This window comes from Acyrthosiphon pisum, chromosome A1 (assembly GCF_005508785.2).
Source record: "Acyrthosiphon pisum isolate AL4f chromosome A1, pea_aphid_22Mar2018_4r6ur, whole genome shotgun sequence".
Classification (NCBI taxonomy): Eukaryota; Metazoa; Arthropoda; class Insecta; order Hemiptera; family Aphididae; genus Acyrthosiphon; species Acyrthosiphon pisum.
The window spans coordinates 54,649,878-54,672,026 of NC_042494.1; the positions used below are offsets into that span (position 1 = coordinate 54,649,878).

At 28.8% G+C, this 22,149-nt stretch overlaps 3 protein-coding genes across 4 annotated transcripts in view; 2 read left to right on the top strand and 1 right to left on the bottom strand.

Moving 5' to 3' along the window:
- Positions 1-1,307: 1,307 nt before the first annotated feature.
- Positions 1,308-11,781, bottom strand: LOC100161397 (probable pyruvate dehydrogenase E1 component subunit alpha, mitochondrial). Its single transcript, XM_001950896.5, has 7 exons — positions 11,550-11,781; positions 8,562-8,621; positions 4,155-4,328; positions 3,843-4,061; positions 3,037-3,285; positions 2,359-2,607; positions 1,308-2,255 (listed from the first exon to the last, which is right to left on the bottom strand). Exons 1-7 carry the CDS (start codon positions 11,595-11,597, stop codon positions 2,067-2,069), a joined length of 1,188 nt encoding a protein of 395 aa, XP_001950931.1. The 5' UTR covers positions 11,598-11,781; the 3' UTR covers positions 1,308-2,066.
- Positions 11,782-14,006: 2,225 nt separating this feature from the next.
- Positions 14,007-18,083, top strand: LOC100163439 (protein FAM8A1). Of its 2 annotated transcripts, none has more exons than XM_016802475.2 (5): positions 14,007-14,206; positions 14,666-15,030; positions 15,096-15,216; positions 16,483-16,612; positions 16,728-18,083. In XM_016802475.2, exons 2-5 carry the CDS (start codon positions 14,745-14,747, stop codon positions 17,064-17,066), a joined length of 876 nt encoding a protein of 291 aa, XP_016657964.1. In that variant the 5' UTR covers positions 14,007-14,206; positions 14,666-14,744; the 3' UTR covers positions 17,067-18,083. The 2 variants fall into 2 exon arrangements, with proteins under 2 accessions (XP_016657964.1, XP_001950522.1); XM_001950487.4 differs by lacking the exon at positions 14,007-14,206 and adding an exon at positions 14,441-14,589.
- The window catches only part of LOC100574960 (DNA topoisomerase 2-like), a 10,249-nt gene continuing 5,618 nt past the window's right edge, over positions 17,519-22,149 (top strand). Inside the window, exon 1 of the mRNA XM_003240269.4 lies at positions 17,519-17,542. Coding sequence (XP_003240317.1) covers positions 17,519-17,542 — 24 coding nt within the window. The remainder of the gene's footprint in view (positions 17,543-22,149) is intronic.

Sequence of the window (22,149 nt, forward strand, 5' to 3'; positions counted from 1 at the left end):
TAGTCTTTATTATTAATGTTATTTATTAAATGTTCAACAAGTTACACAAAAACGGCAACCTACTAATATTCAGTACCTAAGTAGGCCAGTATAATTATTGACATGCCGGTAATTATTTTATATTTTATTTGTGTTTTTAGTTGTGAGCTTTCAGATAGGTATACATGCATGGTTGGTTATTATTAACTTTTTATGTAGGTATGAATCTTATTTGTTAATATTAGGTTGTCAAGGATAGCGTGAAGGATGGCATGGGATGCATATGATTCAAGGGCAGTGAAACAGTTGTTTCAAATAAAATATAAGACATAGGTAGGTAACTTGTACCTACGCGTATTTTTATACAGGTCACAAACCTTTTCTGGAACGATCCATCCTCTCGAGACGATTATCCATTTTTCAGGCCAACCAATTTAAGAAGTGGGCCAAACCATAATAATATTGGATTTTAAATACGCAAAAGTAACCTTGTTACTTGGTTGTTGGTAGTTATGCCTTGAAGATAGGAAGGCACGATATGTTTTATAATACTAGTTAAATAACAAAAATAGGGATGCTGGTATGGGCAAGATGTTAAACAGTTATTGATACCGATACTGAGAGGATTTCCAAAATCATTAATTCAGCTCTCGCCTTTTCGGCATACCAAAACCAGTAATGGCTTTATTAATTGTGCATATATAAAATAAAGGAAAAAACGTTAACACATTATATTATAATATTATGATATACCTACTTATATTGAAGTGCTCAATATCTATTTAGAAAAGGGATAGGATAAGTATGAATTGTTGACCATTCTCAGACCACATTATATAGCGGTAAATATACTTTCATTGCTTTATAATATTATATTTTATATGACGAAAATAAGTCAAAGGGGGATAAGACACCTTTATCCACCTTGAGCAGGCCCCTTACCCCTGTTTAATTAATAATATTATACTTTATCAACTTACAAAAGTAAGTAAACAATTTAACAGAATAACATAATATTATCATTTATTATAAATTGAAATATATCATTATAAATAATTGATTTGGAATCATTGCCTTCATCAGTTATTTACTGTTATAGGAACTAATTGAATCAACCCACCACTAAACGAAAATAAATCTAACTTAATTAATAGATTAATAGAAATACAGTTAATTGTTTTCTTGCCTATATTATATTCGTAAATCAAATTAATGTTCAACAACATTATTTGTTGGTATAGATGGTAAAATGAAAAAAAAATACCTACCAACAAATAACAATAATCTTGTCTTATCTTATTTAAAAAAAAAATAATGTTTATTGTTTATCATCGTCCATAACATAATATATTTAAATATTTAAATTAACATTACATCAGCCTCATACTAATTACAAAAACATAATTTAGGATGATATTTGATGATACAGTCATAACACAGATACAGATACACACATTTTCATAAAAGCTATAAAGATTTATTATGGCCTAATATAGCAGTTGAATATACTAGGTACTAGGTAGCCTTTTAGAGCAATGAAAGTGTACCACAACACTAATTTGCAATAATATTTACTGAACAGAGTTGGACCAAATTCATTTATTTAAGTACCTATATACTGTTTTTAAGGTATTTAAAATACCTTAGATAGGTACTAGGTATTTAGATTTAATTTTCATGATTGAAATCAATTTATAATTGTTAGTTATTGGTACTCATTACTTGTTTTGTATAATATACCAACATCGTTTTCATTATAATATAATATATATATTATATGAGTTAATATAATATGACTAGGTATAAAGTGTAAATAATATTGTAAATTATTTATTTTATTATAGGTACTTTTTTGAGTTAACTGGAACAAACAATCGGTATAAAAATAATAGAGGTGATATTAAGAGCAAATAACACTTAATGAAAAATATTTTATATGAGAGAACAAATTAACAAGTAACAACGATAACAAATATGTTGTAGATTCAAAAAACAAATACCCTGTCGAATGTAGTTCGACACCATCACATCAAAATGTACAACATTTACAAATTGCATTTACCCTGACATAATTTACTTTAATAATCTTACACAATATTAAAGGCTGGTCCAATTCTAACATGTTTTATCTTTTGCCAGGGTACTACCCCGCGATGTTCACTTTCGAGTGGTTTGGAATATACATCACTGGCCAACTCATCCAATGTAATTTCTTCATCTTCCTTTGATTTTATAACCGCTTGATCAATTTCTATTTTTATTTCATTATCAATTTTCTAAATAAAACAAGAATTTACAGTGAAATATACTAAATAGGTACTAATAACTAATAAGTATATAATCATAGAGAAAAATATAATATATTAAACTAATTATTACTTTAAGATCGTCAACGGTTGCTAGGTTGGTAGAAAGAATTTTTTCTTTAAACGATGTGATTGGGTCTCTAGTCATCCTTACAGCTTGAATTTCCTCTCGAGTTCTATATGATGTGCCAGGATCCGACATTGAATGACCGGAATACCTATAAGTGACCGTTTCTAAAAGTATCGGACCATTCCCATTAACACAGTGATCCACCGCAAACTTTGATGCTTCCCTGACAGCCAATACGTCCATGCCATCAACCTAAATTTAATTTTAACAAAAAAATTAGACAGAATATAATTTTTATAATATAGGTACCTAATGATTTTGTATTCAGCATTCATCTCGCTTCACTAACTCAGGATTGCAGGAAATCTATATTATTATGTATTTACAGTATATATTCCTCACATTATTAATTGGCAAAGAAGCTGAAATTACGGTAGATATTGCCATTCAGAACATATTATTATGAAAGTAGGTACCTACTTGAAATATTGGATAAATTAAAGTTCACCTATTTCTTTTGAATAATAATATAGATCGAAATGATTGAATTAAGTCACGGAAATTGGAAAATAATTATTCGAATTTGTAATAAATTATTATGGAGTATCTGAGAAAAAATATTTAAACTGAATCCCTAAAATATTTTGCGATCACTAAGGTCGATTGTCACACAATTTTTACCCAAATTCCAGGTATGTAATCGCCCCTGGTGTAGTAAGACGTGTTTGACGCCGACCGTTCCGAACTCGTTCCCATTGCATACCCATTGTTCTCACAGACAAATACGCAGGGCAGGTTCCATAGTTTAGCCATATTGTATGCTTCGAACACTTGGCCTTGATTTGAAGCGCCATCTCCGTACAAAGTAAAGCATACTCCTCCTGTGCCTAAGTATTGTGCAGCCAATGCGATGCCCGTCCCTAAAGGAACCTAAACAAGAATAAAGCGATCAAAATAATTAATATCAAATGACAAATAGTATGTAGATATAGGTTAGGTTAGATATTATCTGAGATCTTAATTAATTAAATTAAATTATTTTGTTTTCACCTTTTTCAGATAATAGGTTACGATTTCCTGTAGATATAAATGTATTATGGAACATTTAATATGGTAAACACAACTATGATATTAATATATTATCTACCAAGTACCTAAATAGTTAAACTATATTATGTCGGCCTAAATCGCAAAGGTCGTATCTCCGATTTTTTTGTTGTAAATTTGGATTACAAAAAATTATAAAGTATTTGATAAATGTATAGATACCTATCTATTATAGTTTATTAACTTAAAATTTAAATATACGAATTGATTAAAGTTCGAACGTTTGGAGTGTAATATATTATATAAAATAATATACATACTATAGGTAATAGTTTTTAATAGATACACGATTTAATTTTACAAGATACGACGCGTTCCTTATTTTACTATAAATTGTTATAAGAACATTAATGGTACAAAATCATATTATGAGTACCAACCTGAGCGCCGACGATACCGTTTCCGCCGTAAAAGTTTTTACCATACATGTGCATGGAACCACCTTTACCACGAACTACTCCACCGATTCGACCGGTGAGCTCACTCAGCACCTCCACGGGTTTTGCACCCATCAAGTATGTCCACCCGTGAACACGGTACGCTGATATTATTGAGTCCTGATCGCGGAATGCAGATTTCATACCCACCGCGCAAGCTTCCTATATAATACGTTGGTACACCCAATTAAAGATGTTGACAAATTTGCTAAAAAAATCGATAGCCATTGAGCAGTGTAATATGAATATACCAACCTGTCCAGAGTATAAGTGACAGAATCCTCTGACGATTTTCTCCTTATACAAGTTACCGGCTGCCGTCTCTATACGTCTGATGTACTGCATCTGCTTGTAGTAATTTATGGCATCTTCTTTCGTTACGGTAACTGTGGTATTGGGGCCAGATTCTAATTTGTGAAGTTTGAACGCCTATACACCAAAAAGTTTTACTGGGTATATTGGTGTAGGTATGACTAGGTACCTATCATTTCAATACTACACGCCAATAAAATAATAAAACCCTACCTATACTATGCATATTTGAGTGGAAATCACTAAGACACATCTTGTATTATTTTTTTTAAGAATAATCATGGCAAAAATATAATATTACTTATTTGAAAATTAAAATCATAAGTCTAGACTTTCAACGTAGACGCGTAGTACTAAGTCTTAAGTTTTAATTATTCTATATTAAAAGTGGACCTTTTATATCTTCAAATATCATTTTGCATGGGTTTTCATAGAAATATAATTGAAATTAATTTTAAATTTTAAATCGAATAGCACGCTTAAATCTATAATATTTAGTCTAAAATATAAATTTTAGATTCTGAGTGGAGCAATGAATATACTTATTTTACAATAATGTGTATAAGTGAATCTAGTTGGTGCATTTGAAAGCTCACAATTGAAAATTCCCAGTATGGTTTCTAAAAACGTCAAAGGGAAAAAAGGCGGGCAAATGAGTACAGCTTTGCTGTACTGCAGTAGGTGTCTAGAGGAGTCTTTGTAATGGATGTGTTAAATTTGAATTCAATGATATAAACTCATTGGTCATTGTTAATAAATAATTCTGAGTGAAAACGGTCTGTCACTCTGTCAGCCGTTCATTACTAAGTACATTTTAAAGTAAATTATTTTACTAAGTACTAGACATTATAGGTATGTAAGATTGGTTTGCAGCCAATTTCCGTTCTTCCCTTTCCTTTCTAATTGCACATATAAATGTCATCTTTGGTCTCTTATTATCTGTAGGATATATGCTATAGTATTGGCCTTCCTCTATGATTCTTTCTTTCCACAATTTCTTCTAATTTAATTTTTGGTAATCCTTCATACCAAATTCTAAGTCCGATCGGCTATCATAGACATTTTATTTTCAAATTTGGAAGAAATTATATATTTTAAGTTTAAATAAAAGATAACGATTTTTGCCGTAATTTAATACGTGGTGAGATATGTGGTATCCATAAAGTATATTATTATATTTTATACACCCAATGACATTTTCGAATGTTTCCGGCAAAAATTAATTCCTACTGCATTACTAATAGTAAAATAAATAAATTTAATAACAATAATATCATAAAATATACTTAGTAATATTAGCTGTCAAATCGTATTCGCTCAAAATCGTTTTTTATATACAATAATTGTATATCATTGAATTAAAATTTAACACAATAACACATCCATTACAGTGATCCACTCAACACCTATTATAGTATAATGTACAGCAAAGCGCTATACCTGCACTCGGGAGTGCGTTCCGAAACAACCGTTATTTAATGTCCCGAGTGCGTCCCAGTTAATTTTGTGTTCATTTAGACTTTCCAAAAATGTATATTATATATATAATATATACGTCACTTAAAACTTTAAAAGTCTATTTGCGATACTTTTGTAGTAAGCGACACTAGGTATTAGTGTTGTAGACGACGCTCTACCGAATCCATATACAGTTTTCATTTAGTGATACCATTATTTTATAGCATGCTGCCATGTTATCAATGATTAAACTCTGTGCTGCAAGTGACAGCTATGAAAAATTACGTTTAAAGTGACAATATTTGATGTAGGCGCTTTTCTTATTGATTCAGTGAGTACTACTGAGTAGTAAGTGACGCAATAATAATTGTTGTATTAAGCACCATAATATTTTTAATATTGACGTAAACAGTTCACTAACACTTATAGACCGTAAATTAGTAAGTTGTAGTCGTGCTTAATTATTATCGAAGTTAAAATAAAATGGAAGTCTCCCACCGTTGCCACTGCCATAGTTGTAAACATTTCAAGTAAAGTATTAAATTTGTACATTTGAACCATATCATATTTAATAGTCTGACCTAGGTATATCTTAAAAGTTTTTAGTCGATTAGTTCATCTTAAATAGCTAGGTACCTACACTCGGGCTATGAAAAAGGGTTAAAAATTAAAAACAGGACGCAGTCGGGATATCCCCTTGCACTTGCCCACTTTTTGGATTCTGAGCGGAGCGATGAATGTATTGATTTTACAATGTTTTTTTTTTTTTTTGTGTGTGTCTGTCATCACCGTTTGGGGCAATAAAACTACTTCGATTTTCTTCAACAGTATCTTGTTCGATGAGAAACTGAATCTAGTTGGTGCATTTGGGAGGTAAAATTTAAAATTCTCAATATATATTGACTCAATAAACTATAGTTTTCAAAAGTGCGGGGAAAAACAAAACAAAAATTAAGGAAAACGGTAATTTTTATTCAAAATTTGTTTTTGACAAAATCAATTTTGGTTTTTGGTGTTACTTTTAAAATAAATAACCGTAAATACATGAAATTTTCACTAAAAGTTCATATTAGATTTTCTAAACATACACGATAAAATGTTTTAAGCGGTTTACGGACATTTTCAGTTTTCAATTTTAGAATCTGAGTGGAACGATGAATCTATTGATTTTACAATGATGTGTGTTTTTTTTTTTTTAATATTTTAATTTTTTAATTTTTTTTTTTGTGTCTGTCATCACCTTTTAGGACAGAAAAAGTGCTTCGATTTTCTTCAACAGTATCTTTTCTGATAGGAAAGTGAATCTAGTTGGTACTTTGGGGTGTCAAAAGTAAAATTTTTCCAGTAGTTTTCAATAGCGCCGTGAAAAACAAAAAGAAAAAATTAAGGAAAAACGGGAATTTTTACGTAAAATCTGTTTTCGAGAAAATTTTCAAGATTCCTAATAGGATAATCTACCTTTATCAAAAAAAAATGTCTATAAGAAACTCAAATTAAATTTTTTATGAGCGTTTGAAAGTCATATTTTTACAACATTTGATATTCACTCGATTTCTTACGTAACGATTTTCTTTATTTTGTTGTAATTAAAAAACGAGTGACTATAGAAACTTGAAAATTTCACTGAATGTTTATATTAGCATTTTCTGTATACGATAAAATGTTGAAAATAATTTGACTCTTTTTGAGCTGTTTACGGACATTGTAAGTTTTCAATTTTTTTAGTTTTTTTTTTCTATAAATATCATTAAAGTTTTATCTATTGGGCCAAAAAGTGTAAAAAATTAATACAAGGCTCCTGATACATTGTTACAATAGCAGTTGAAAAATATTAAAAATACATAGCCACAATTATTTTTATAAGCATATTTTGAAGTTGAAATTTTGACAAAATTTATCAAATTTAAAATTGAATAATTATTTTGTAGTTAAAAATTTATAAAATGTTCAACTTTTATATCTAAAGATTGAAAATTTAAAACAAGATTTCACGTAAATATTTAATTCTATTACCAAAAATTCTAAGAAATACATAAGCACAGTTTATTTTTATAGTCATTTTAAGTTCAAATTTGGACGAAATTACATATTAAAAAACCTGGAATAACTATTTTAGTTATTTTGTTGTGATTGTAAATTGTAATGATTGTATAATATTATTTGTGGGTACTTGAAACTTCTAAAGTATACTATTATATATCTATGATTGTACCACGGTTTGTTGTTGATGTATAACGCGTTACCTAATGGATATTGTGATATGATTAATTTGGAATTTATTATTGATACCTATTATAGGTCAATTTTTTTTTTAATACTATAGATAAGTATACCTATAATAGGTACCTATGTCTAATATCTAGACTGACAAACCGTCTCCGCTCAGAATCGTTTTTCTTATACAGTGATATTGTATCATTGAATTCAAATTTAATACTATCCACTATACAGTGGCCCACTTGTAACCTACTGTACAGCAGAGCGACATCCACTTACCCACCTTTTTTAAATTTTAAATTACGTTATAGGCGTGGTTGTGATTTGGTGTTGAGTAATGAGTATATCTACCTAGTACCTACTGAGTATAGTGAGTACTAAATTATATAAAAAAAAATAGCCTTTCCAAATTTCAATACATATAGTACCTACATACCACTATACCAGAATAATAGGTCATATTTATTGTTATAATAATTGCTATATGAAATTACTTTCTGTCTGAAAGGTTAGGTACAGGGAAGTAGAATTTGTAGGTATATATATATATTCCCATCAGCATATAATTGCAGTGCAAATAGAAAGCAATATATTAACATTCTTTGATTCGTTCAAAACTTAAAAAATACAACATATTTACATAGGTTTTCTAATCTTATTTTAAATGTTACAAACTTTTATATCGAATGTGGCTTCAGTTGCAAGGTTTCTGCATTGCCATGTCGACGTTAACTTCTGTAAAAACAAAATTTAATAAAGTCATTCACACATTATTTATATTTAACTATTTTAACCGAATATACTTTGTTCAATATTTGGATAAGCTCCTATACTTTTAAGGTCGGTATCTATATTATAATATTATACATAATTTAACATTACCTATATAACAATATTAGGACAAGTATTTAAAATGATTTAATGATTTTTGAATAATTTAAAACTATTAACAATAATTGTTTTAATTATATACGTATACCAACTTATCGAAAACTTGCATTAGGTATTCTAAAATATATTATTATTATTTTTTTAATAACGTTTTTATTGGCATAGTAAATTCTTGTTTGAAAGTCAACAAAAAATTAATTTTTTTCTCATTATTTCAGTAGATGACTAATTATAGAATTATTTTGTTTAAGTGACAAGTGTAAAACCTATACTTCATTATTATTGCGATACGTACATTAAATCCATTAACAAATATTGTAAGACACAACGAATCGAAAATATATATTTTCAATATAGGTAGGTACTGTTAAATTTGTATGTTGTTGTTGCCCACTATATTACAAAGTTGCGCAGTTGTAGATATTTAAACTTTCGGTACATCATTAATTCGCAACTAGGTAATAATAGTTGTCGATCGACGAGCACCTGACGCCAGTTAGTAGGCACAGTAGTTTATAACACAGGTGTGATATCATACTACAAAGACTTTCCTGTTGACAAAATAATCAAATGTTTGGCTTCGCGCCCGTATACTAAAATAAACATCGCGCTCTACACCGGCGTCTGTCATTCGACGTTATAACCCTCAATAGGTACGTTTTCTTTACATTCGAAATGTATTAATTTAATGGTGCATCATTCGATCGAGTAAACCCATATTTTCGCTACCGTGTTTACTTGTACATGCTTATGACGCGTGTCAGGCTTTATGTAATATATATCTGTATTTATATTATAAATGTCTGTTGGATATCACACCACAGGGTCTGACGTGGATATATTACATTATTGATAGATGTTACTATGTTAGTAGTTGAAATTTCGTTTTCAAATCCTCTTAAGAGAGTAAAATTATCTCACACATTTCTGACAACCGTACCCTCACGGCTTCAGCAATCGCCTAATAAGCTTCGAGTACCAATGTACCCACGCCTACCTCACGGACCACAGTAAAACTGTAAAATATATAGAAGTGCTTTGCACGGGGCAGCATATGCAGCAATTGTTGCACCTATGACACGTGAACCTATATTTAATGGCTGATATCGTGTATAATTAAGAGAACCACTCATAGTCCATAGACACGAAATTATATAGAGGACTTGAGGGAAGTCCCAAAAACGTTCATAGTTCCCTAAACCAGTGTTTCTCAACCTGGGGGTCGCCAACTTATTATTTAGGGTCGCGTATGAATTAAAATTGTATGTATTATATTATGTATCTGTAAATATTTGGTATACATTTTGTTGAGTAAAAATAATTATAATATTATATGTTGTATAATTATATATAGTATTACATTTTACGTTGTGTACAATGCAAATTAATTTTTGTATTGATTATTAATAGTATTTAAAAAATATATATGTAGGGTGTCGCCACAGTAAAAAGGTTGAGAAACACTGCCCTAAAACCTCCCCCAAAATGTCACATATAGATAATATTTACAAAAGAGAAACTCTTAATATTTACTAATGGACTCAATAAATTATAATGCTGATTTTTATTCCAGTTAAGGTATGAAATTTTATTTTAAAAACTGGTTTTAATACAATAGATTCAAATTAAAACTACCGTGTCAAAATTGTTTTCATTATTTGTTATAAAGTAGTTGGAGAAGTGGCGTACAAATATATGAGTTTCGCTGGCAACGAAAAAAATTGTCCCCTATAAAATATAGTTATATAATTATTGTTAGTTAGGTTTAGGTATCATAGATTACTATTATGTATGAATGTACGATAAATCGGTTCGATAATCTTTGGTGAATACCAAAACCAAATACCCAAATGTTGAGATTGTTGTATTTTATGTTAGCTGAGAAGTAAGAAGATATAAGTAGAGATTATCAAACAATTATAAAAAATGTAATTTAAAATTTAAATACATATAAATCGTAAAAAGAATACATACATTTTAATCGTACATGGATACAAATATAGGTCATAAATACGTATACATAATACAAAACATATTTTACTATGTAAACATATTATAATGACTTAATGAGAAAAAATATAGGTACCTATCATTTTTAAGACAAATCGCTTACATAACTTAAACAAATTTAGCAATATTTACTATACCTAGAATTTTTTTTAAGTATTTCTTTTAATATTTATTTAAAAACAGTTGATTTTAATACAGCAAATCAGTTTACCAATATCTTATCAAATGTAATAAATCTTAATAGTTTATGTAATAAATACAAATCGCAATGCATAAAGATATTTTTAAATATTTATTTTTCATTTGAAAAGAGGCGCAGATGCCAAGCACCTACAGTTCTGTGTGGCCCATATTATAATATTCTAGCCCCCTCCCCCAAAAAATAGGGTAATATGGCGGTGTTGCAGACCCACTTGAATCAAATTCTTACGCACGTCCGTAAATACGATACGCTGTAAACGAACTAGGAAAATATATATATTGTATAAAATATGGTACAGAGGGTATAAAAACAGATTGGCCTATAATGTTTGAAAATCGAAATGACATCCCCGCAGACAATATAATTCACACATTTTCTAATACCAACCTATTCTTTTATAAGTACCTGTTTTACACTTACGCTCGTCTTAGACCTTAGGTAGGTACCTCTTTCGTCGAAACTGTATGCAAACCATTAACCAGTAGTATATTATATGAGTTCTATTAAAATTATATTTCTAACCACGTCTGGTGCAATATTGTACACATATTATAGTTTACCTGCAGGGTGTTGCGGACAGCGGACACCTTAGTAGTGAGAGTTATCATTGTGCGTGCGGCGCCGATGGACTGATATGAAAGTCAGAAAGTTTAGTAAGTTTTATAGCGTACGTAGATAAGTAGAAAAGGCGGACCTAACTGGCTTGCGAGGTGGTAGAATGATGCGCGGCCAAGGCTTTACGTACACTGATGCAACAACGCTCGGCCAGGGCGTTACGCGCACTAATGCAACAACGCTCGCGCGACACACAGCTTTGCTCGCTATTATTATTATTATTATTATTACTATTATTGTTGTTATGTATTTCTGTCGTTCCGTTTTATGCACTCAAATCGCCCGTTTTTCGAATCGATGTTAAGGCAGGTCTAGACACGGCGGCGGTAGTGTCGTCAGATGGCGATGCCGGTCGTCCGTGACCTTTTCGGATAATATATAATTTATAACTATCTGTTATTGGTAACTACAAATCTACTATCTAGTGGCAAATACTATAGATATCTATAGTATTTGCTAGTGGTTAACACGTTGACCGCCCTGACACCCAAGATTGGGACTCACCAAACTTTCAACTTTGTCGGTTGTCCGCTTGTCCTCACCGCACCGGCTTTTTTTTAGGTTTACTAAAATACAGTTTTGACAATTTATAAACAAATTGATTAAAAAAAAACGATTTATCACATTTGCAAACTTGTAACACCTACTGAAAATGGCAACACTGTAGATTTTAATTTGGACGAGAAAAGAGAATCGACTGAAAATTATTTTAGTGGGACGGTCCAAAATGAGGTCTCAAAAACAAACTTTTGGTAATTTGTTGAGCCTCAGAATTGGGTCTCATGGCGGTTATTGGTTAAGCAATATTTTGTGAACAACCCCGTGGCGCTCAACGTGTTAATATTATATCTACTATTCAGGTAATACTGGGCTACGTCGTCCTACGATGTGCATGATTTACACAATATAATACAGACTACGATATAAGTGAAGCGCAAATGCGCAATCTTCTATTAATATAAAGGGTGAAAAGTGTTATCCCAAGCGCCGAGAACAATTTGCAGGGCACTGCAGACTCATCTACATTATTTAACAATTTTTTATAAATATTATTGTAACAGCTAGTTCCACATTTTTCATAGTAATACAACTCTTGACTGGCTTATGACTGGAGAAAAAATTACTATATATATAAGTTTTATTAAGTTAGGATTTTTGATTTTTCGATTTTTCGACCGCTTTTAACAGACGCTTGGCTTTTGGGTCTAGGAAAAAATTTCCAAACATCTAAAAACGTCATCGTATTAAAATTATTATTATTAAAACGTCGTAATAAAATACGCAAATGTACAAGTCACCAGGAACAAGCTAGGTATCCACTAACCACTATAATTAAATAATAAGCGCACACGAACATCCGCCCGGTGTGCATACTGCATAGACCCAGTCAAAACAACTTGTTTAATTTTAGCCGTCTTTCTGAAATTCCGTCAAGTCGTCATTCCGATTTCAGTTGTTTAATTGTAAAGAAGTGTTTTGTACTTTTGTTATAATATATATTACTAAGGATATTAACACTTTGCTTCAACTTAATATTGTCTCTCAGTGTTTTCATTAGGTGTCTTTTTAGGACCTGATATAACTGAGGGGCAACGTACTTTATATGGAAGCCGGAAGGCAAGGTGAAATTATCTTTACCTATTTCGGCATTATTCCGAGAGAATTTGATGTACCTGAATGTCGATGTGGAAGATCAATGTAACGAGTAATATTGATTCTAGACGAAAACTTGGCTATAGATTCAAATGCGCGGATGGCCGTACAATGAATACTACCAATAATACTTTTTTAGATTACGTACATATTGCTGGAGAGTTGGGCTGCAATAAAACAGTACCAATGATTTATTTGTGGTTAATTAATTCTGACACAGCAACGATCCACCGAGAAGTAAATTAACTTAAATTTGTATAATACATAATTATTATAATTAAAGCTGAGGGTATACCTTCTATATAACTTATAGCCAATCATTATTATTTAGGTGTTTTGGTATATATATATATATATACAAATATATAATGTGTATAAATATATTTATTTATTTTATTTTTTTATTTTCATGAATATCATAAATTATTACTAGGCCTCACTGAGTATAAAACTCGTGTGGAGGCCTAGGAGTTAACTTGTTTACACCATGTTTTTAATAAATATACACAAGTAAACAAGAATAAGTTAAATAAAATTCAAACATTTAAATTAAATATAGTAAAATTAAACACTCGTTTTTAAATTTAAATATAAAAAAAGGAAATTTACCATGTATTACACATGATACATAATTTTTGTAGTATCGTATTCATAAAGAAGCCAATACGGAATAGGACTATAATAGATGTATTTTTTGAATGTTGGTAGGGACATATTGTTTACATCGCTGGGTATTGAATTATGTATTTTAGTCCCAACGAAATCGAACATCTTACGACAACCTGTTTTTATAGGCCATTTTAATGAGAAGTTTTCGCTTTAAAATATTAAAATATTTATTTTGTCATGATTACATGCAGAACACGTATTGATTATCTATTTCTAACAATGTTAGAAAGAGCCACATTTCACCATTATAGTCAATCTACGGCAGCCGGGATTCGGGAAGGTAGGTATGGCCCGATGGCCATATGGGGTTCATAAAATATTTCTTATATGTTTATGTCTTTACCTACTACACTTCACCCTACACGAATTCACTATTTGTTCAAAAAACACATTTTGAAAAATGTTTGAAAATATTTATAATTTTTATAAATGTAAATACGTAATATTATTTTCTTATCATCAATTTGTTATCAATCATGTGATAATAACAAATAGTAAATACACAGAATAACTTATTCTGTGGTAAATACTTAAAAAAAGTAAATAGTAAATAGGTACTAACTACTAATTACTAAATACTATAAAAATAAAATAGCAACTACCCAAAATAATAAATATTATATTTAAATTAAATTAAACTCACGATTAAACTGAAGGTTGAAGGTAAATAGTTGTAGTTATATTGATAAATACTAAATAATAACAAAGTTTATATAAAAAATGTCTTTTAATGTTTTAGCCCAATTAGGTTGAAATTATTGAAGTATCAACTGTTATTAACTTGAAAATTAGTACCTACCTACATATTCTGAAGAATCATGGCAAGTCCAGCAAATAAATCAGAATCAAAGAAAGATTTATTGAAACCATCAAAAGATACTAACAACTCCAAATTGACAAGTAAAGAAATTAGAGAAGAGTACTTTAACCAACTACGTTCATGGTTGAATACTGTAAATAGTTATCAGTGCTACTACAATAAATTGCAACGAGAGTCTTTTCAAAACAACTACCGGCAAGTTTTGAAAAATCCTAATGAAGTTCCTAAAGTTGTACCTAATGTTGTACGTGAAACACCAGCTGTTGAACGTAATCAATTTGTGGGTATGTTTTATTCTTGTACTATATCAAATGACAAATAATTTCATTCTTTAATGTTGATTATTTAGGGATAAGATGCCAGATACCGTCTTTATGGAAGCGCTTTGGAGCTGAATTCATCGATTTTTTGCTGTTAAGCTTAGTAAAATTCTTGATTGCTTACTTTATAGTAGATTCAATTCTTGAAATGTAAGTATAATTTGAATTTTATTATTTAAAACAATGTAAATCAATTTTTGTTTTTGATGGAATGAGTATATTTTTCAAAATAAATACTATCAAACTCCCTTACCGATGATATATATTAAGCTATAATCTGTACTTAATGTTTAAAATCTATGTGTTCAGAGAAATAATATGTGATGTGGGACTTGTTTTGGTTTATAGTGGTTAAAATAAATTATTATTAATATAAAACGAACATTCTGAAATCAAATTAAAAAAAAACAACTTGACAGAGTACAAAAACTGGGTCACTTATTTCATTGCATACGTTGGCAATACTAGATTATACATACGTTTAGCAATACTAAATTATATTCTATTTGTAAACAATAATATTAATTTAGTCATCATTAGAAACCTCACTTAGAGTTGTTACTACAATGTCTGGTTAACTTTAACCGGACATTGTAAGAACGGCCCTTACTGACATTTCTTCATAATTAAAATCTAGATATACCTAAATGGCTAAATAAATACTACAAAATTACTATGTCTGTATTTTATTTATGTATGCTGAATATTATCTAGAATTTTGTATTTTATAACAATATAATAATGAAATGTAAAATAAATATATTATAATATATTAATTGTAATAAAATTATTGACATTTTGTTAAAATTTAAGTATAAGTATAGTATAAATATGAGTTTATTATTTTTAATTAATATTATTTACTTTCATAGATTCATGGTAGAGTACATACTACGGTTGCAAATTTCCATAAAATCACATACAGCATCTAAAAATAATAATTAAATACTGAATTATTTATAGCTGCATTTAACTAAAATTTTAATGCCAATGATCAATACTATTTAATGGACCAATCATGGGTCACTAAATCATGTTTAAGGGACCATTAGCTCACCATTGATTCATTAAGTGATTGTTCATACAACCTGGCATAAAACTATTATTATTCTATTGTTTTGTTTTTATTATGTAAAGCCTAGACATTAATTTAATAATTATAAAGTATAAATTAAATAAAGTTAATGAACAAAGTTCTTACATATGTAGGTACTTAACTTTAAAAAAAAGTAATGTACTACTTAATTACTTAAACATCTTAAAAAATTATTGTATTCATTTTTAAATGTGTTTATGCATATGATAATAATATGAATAATAATATCACGGTGACAAGTCATAGATTTTGCTCCTATACTTAATGAAATTACAATAATTTACTTTATACATTAAATAAGTTATCTTTTTTTTTTTTAGTGATTTTACTAAATATAATAGCATTTTTACACGAGATGATTATAATGTTGATTATACTACAGCAGTAGAAATGACATCTGAACTATTTTTTATAGAAGTTACACACCGAATAATAGTTTGTGTATATGAGGTAATTTTAAAATTAAAATCACTTAAAATATCCTTAATTACTTAAACTAACATTAAATTATATATTTAAATAAAAATATTCACAATATCATAATAAATTGACTACTTTTTTTCAGATATATTGTCTACAAGGTAGTACAGTCTTTCAAGGAGGAGCTACAGTTGGTAAAACTCTATTAGATCTTACAGTTGTTCGAGCTGATAAACTTTTTAATATAAGAGGTCAGCCAACTGATGTCATTGCTTTAATTCCTGGCGGTGATATTGGCTGGAAACGAGCAGCACTTCGTTCAATCACTAAAAATTTATTTTTTGCATTCTTGTTTCCACTACCTTTTATCACAGCAGCAGCCAATCAAAACAGATGTGCATATGATGTTTTATGTGGAACAATGGTTGTAGAAGTTATACAACCACTTAGGTGTGAACAATCTGAACTTATTCCTATTGGGTAATACAATTGTTAATTAATAAATAATATTAATTAATCATTTGTATAAAATTAATTTATCATAACTATAAATATGGGTCAAATAAAGTTCCATAATATTTTATTTAAAAAAAAAAATACACTATTGAAATTTATGCTTATGAATTAGTACACCTTGATAATAAAATATAAAAATGTTTGAATTATGAATTTTCTGTACTTTAAGACTAAGTGTACTTATTAATTAAAGTTATTAATTTTTGTTTTGTTTGTTTAAAAATGTTAAGTAATTTATATTACATACTCTATTAGTTTAAATTATTTCTTGTATTAAAATTGAATTGTATTTAACTTAAAGCATAACTGCACATGTTATTATTTTATCAACCCTGATGGTTGATGCTTTGTGTTGTTGCAACTATTTTTCTATACTTTTAATATAAAAACTGTAAGTAATATCCATAGGGACATAACAAGATGACTATTAGATTACAATTACATGTAAAATAATTTGAAATTGAATTGCTTAAAATTACAGCTGTTTTTATTTACCATACTGTAGTTTTCTCATTTTCAATAATAATAACAAAATAATATATTATATTTATTATTCCATCAATTACAATTTACAATTAATAATATATTTGATGACTTATAGTTGCACAACCAAAGCCTAAAACTGTATTGTAATTTTAATTTTAAATATTGTAATAACTAAAAATATGCATTACCAAGTTAAACATTAAATTAAGTTGCATTACAAGTTACTAATTTTTTTTTACTATTTATTGAAAATAATCCTCCTCAAATTGGCCATTAGCTAACAATAATTTTTGTCTGTTATAATAATATAATACTAATGATAGTTAACTAGTTTAGGTTTTGCTACAGGTTATATTTTTCCATACAGTAAATTATCTAGATTAATTTCTTTATTGGATTTTATGATAAATTTCACTCATTTTTGCTATGAAACATTGTCCTTTATTATAATTTATAAGTAATTAGACCTTGTATAAATATATTTATAGTTACCTAGTTACCTAATGTAGGTATATTTGTTTTTGTTCTTTTTATAAGTTTCTAATTATAATATAATATGAAATATAAGATTTTAAAACTGTAAATCTTAAGGTTTTTCCCAACAACAACTTTCATAGACCTTATATGGTCTATAGTTAGGTACCTACTTAAAATCCTAGTGATGTATTGATGTCAAATGAGAAGCAAGGGGGTTCCAATTAGCTTTCCACTCAGGAATTAAAAATAAATAAACTGTCAATGGGTCATTATTCATTACTCATTAGTCATTATTATTTACTATTTAGTGATTGTAGCCTATATGTACTAGGTAGTACGCTTAGGTCTTAAAGAAATACTTACCAGGAATAAATAAGTTTGATATTATATTATATTATTCGAATATTACATCATAATAGTATATTTTGGCCTTGAATCAACACTGAATATTGTAAAACATCTTTGAATAATTTATAGCTATTTGACCAATAGACATTTATGCATACAAATGTTTAAATTAAATTGGTACCTACGTTTTGAAAATTATACGGGTTTGTTACAATACCTACTGCATTTATATACGTGACTAAAATATCGAGTAACTAGGTACATGCCTATATATTCCCGGTTCTGAGCGGAGCGAGTGGCGAGCAACGAATGTACTGATTTTATAACGATGTGTGTTTCTTCTATTTTTGTGTCTGATATTCAATTTTGAAGGGGGTTTTCGTAGCAAATTGGATTTACTTATTAGTTATTACTTTTGACCGTTTTGGGAGGTCAAAATTGAAAACTCCCAGCAGATTCATCATAATAATTGGAAAAAAATAATATAAATGAAAAACAGAAATTAATACGTAAAACCAGCTTTCGACAAAATCGGTTATCTTATGTTATTGTTATTAAAAAATGAATAACCGTAAATACTTGAATTTTTCACCAAATGTTAATATTGGCAATATTTGACTCTTTTTGAGGTATTATTATAGTCATTGGGACATGAAATGTTCAATTTATTTTAATAATAATAGATAATTAAAAAATTAATTTCAACTAGTTCTTCATAATTTCTTATGATAGCAATTAAAAAATATTAAATATGCATAGTTGTGATTTTTTTATAATTTGAAGTTGTGACGAATTTTGTTAAAAGCACGAAAATTTGAAATTTATTTTGTAGTTTATAATTTATAAAATTTTAATTTTTTATAGCTATAAGGCTAGAAAATGAAATAAAATGTTCCTCATAAGTAGGTAGTCGATAATCATGCTGGAACCAAACAACCTAAAATATATATAAACACAATTTTTTTTCATAAACAATTTAACTTTGAATTTGGACTAAATTACGTTATAATATGTACTTACTAAAACAAAGAATAATGATTTTAGATAGGTATTTTAGATATTTTTTTGTAATTCAAAAACTTATAAAACTTTTACATATATGTATTACTATTATATTTAATTTATTTTCATATACCTACCCATAGAACTATAGAAGTCTATACAATGTCACAGTAAATTTTTCAAAACATTTATAGATTAATTTTAATATTTTATGCTATATTGCTTATGATAAAAATATTAACACCGTTCTACGGTTGGTTCTATGGTTGGTATTGACTCAAAATTTAATAACAATAATATTTAAATGTACCTACCTACACTAGGTAGGCGTATACTTACTAGCTGAATAACCTGACTTCGTCTGTGTGCGAATATATATCAGTTTGGGTGTACCTAGCTTTGTGAAATAATTCGACCTAGATGGGCAACCGAAAGTCGCGGCTTAGATTTAGCAGTTGGTATATTTTTGAAACTATACTCTCTAAGCTTTTCTGATACCTATCTCTAAAAACAATATCTGAGATTTTCGTCAAATATAGGTATCTACTTAAATACAATGGTTTTAAGGTATAGTTTCTTTAATCGAGGTCATGTAAAAGTGACGATTTGATGGATATGATATACTTCATCTGCCCGCGAGTACCTAACCATATAGGAAATAAATTTCAATTTCCACCGTGGTCCATAAATCTCGAAATCTTTGTTTGAGGACATCTTTAAATTGTGAATTTTGGAAAATCCTATTTCTTAGTGGAATTTTTTATCATAAAACGAAACTACTGACCAAATTTTATACTATCATAGATTCGGTGGTTCCGGCTAGGCGATGATGAATTAGTCAGTCAGGACAAGTTCTTTAATAGTTTTATATAATATATTATATAGATTATAATAATTATTAAATATTAATAATAAAATATATAGATAGGTATGCAATGTTTCGCCAAAAATTAATTCAACTTACTGTAATACTGGACTAATAGTAAAATAAATTATTATATTAGCAATATGAATAGGTTACTTATTATAACTTATTATTTTATAATTATATTAATATTTGTATATTTTATATTATTTTTTTTGTTTACCTAATATAGGTAGATTACCGTCTTCGCTCAGAATCGGTTTTCTGTGCAATGATTTATCATTGAATTTAAATATAACACATACCTAGGTATATTGCAGTTACTTACTCAGTAACGAGGTACTTACACGTTTTGACACTACAATCAACTGTGTAGCAGCTGAGCAGCAGTTACCTACTTTCCCACTTTTTAAAATTGTTACCTAGGTACATAAAATATAATTTTAACGTTTCTCTATACAAAATAATTTATAATGTATAATATTCTATAGGCCTAGAAATATTATTATGTATGATGATATTAAACATAGGTAGATACAATAGATGATACCTAGAGGTATTTATTGTCTATTTATTTTATTATATTAAGAGGACGCTACATTCGCATAAACGTCTTACAACAATACAACGTAGCAAATTTGTATTCACCAGAACCAATTTTATGTTGTCAGCTTTAATATTAGAGTGAATTAGGTATATAGGTACCTATTGGCCTATATTATCAAACTTAAAGGCGAGAACATTTTATTTTGTATTAGCGCACGTTTGTGTTTTTAAATATTTTGATTTTTAAGCGAGTTACGAACATTATACATCGTAATATTTGATATTTCACATAGATATATAGGTTCTTCCATTACCACGTAACTACCTACTTATAACTCTTAAAAATTAAAATGTGAGATAACTATAACGTCTATAACACATAGGTACGGATACCGTCGATGTCGATCTAGCACTATGGTGTCCACCGTAGTCGGTATAGCTCTGCGTATAGTCAGCTTTACCTACTTAGATATTCGGCCAGTAACTATAACTAATCAGGAGAAATAATGCTAACGTGGTTCCTCCTCCGACCCTCGCTTAAATCGAAAAAAAAAGTTATTATAACTATAATATAACTAACTTATAAGTACCTAGTACCTACCTACATTTTAAACTGCAAATTGTTTTCTTCTCCATTATACTTAAACTAAACCATTCAACGGCTACAACAGTTTAAGATTTTTAGTTTTAGTCTATTATACTATACGAATATAAAGGACTACGTATATTATATTATATAGTATCTAGTACTATTTACATGATATATTTACATGCGATCATGTGAATATAATATAATGTAGGTACCTACTTACCTGCCACGAATTTATTAAGATAGTTGGGGTATCTGATATACAGCGATATGCGGTAGATTTTACTTATATCCAGTGGCGTCCAACCCTATTACTAGGTGTAGCGGTCGCTACACATTGAAAATAAGGGGTGGGTGGGTATAATAACATTAATCAATTCACTTGAAATATGTTTATTATTAATCACAGTTTATATTGGTTGATGCCTTAATATTTAATAATATTATCAATTAAAATATGATAAAATGTATAAAATAATATAATTTTAATATAATATAACACCTGAAAAATATATCTTGAGCGCCACTGAGTATATACGAGAATATAATACAATGCAGATCGATATATTATAAATCCTCGTTAAAATATTATAATACAATATTATAGTATTATTCTCTGCGTAAGTATTATACAGGTAGAATTGGTATACCAATAATAATAATAATGGCGTTTGGAAAAATAATCGGGCCGAAATTCAGCTGATGCCGGTCGATTAATAATGTGATGGCTACTCGCTG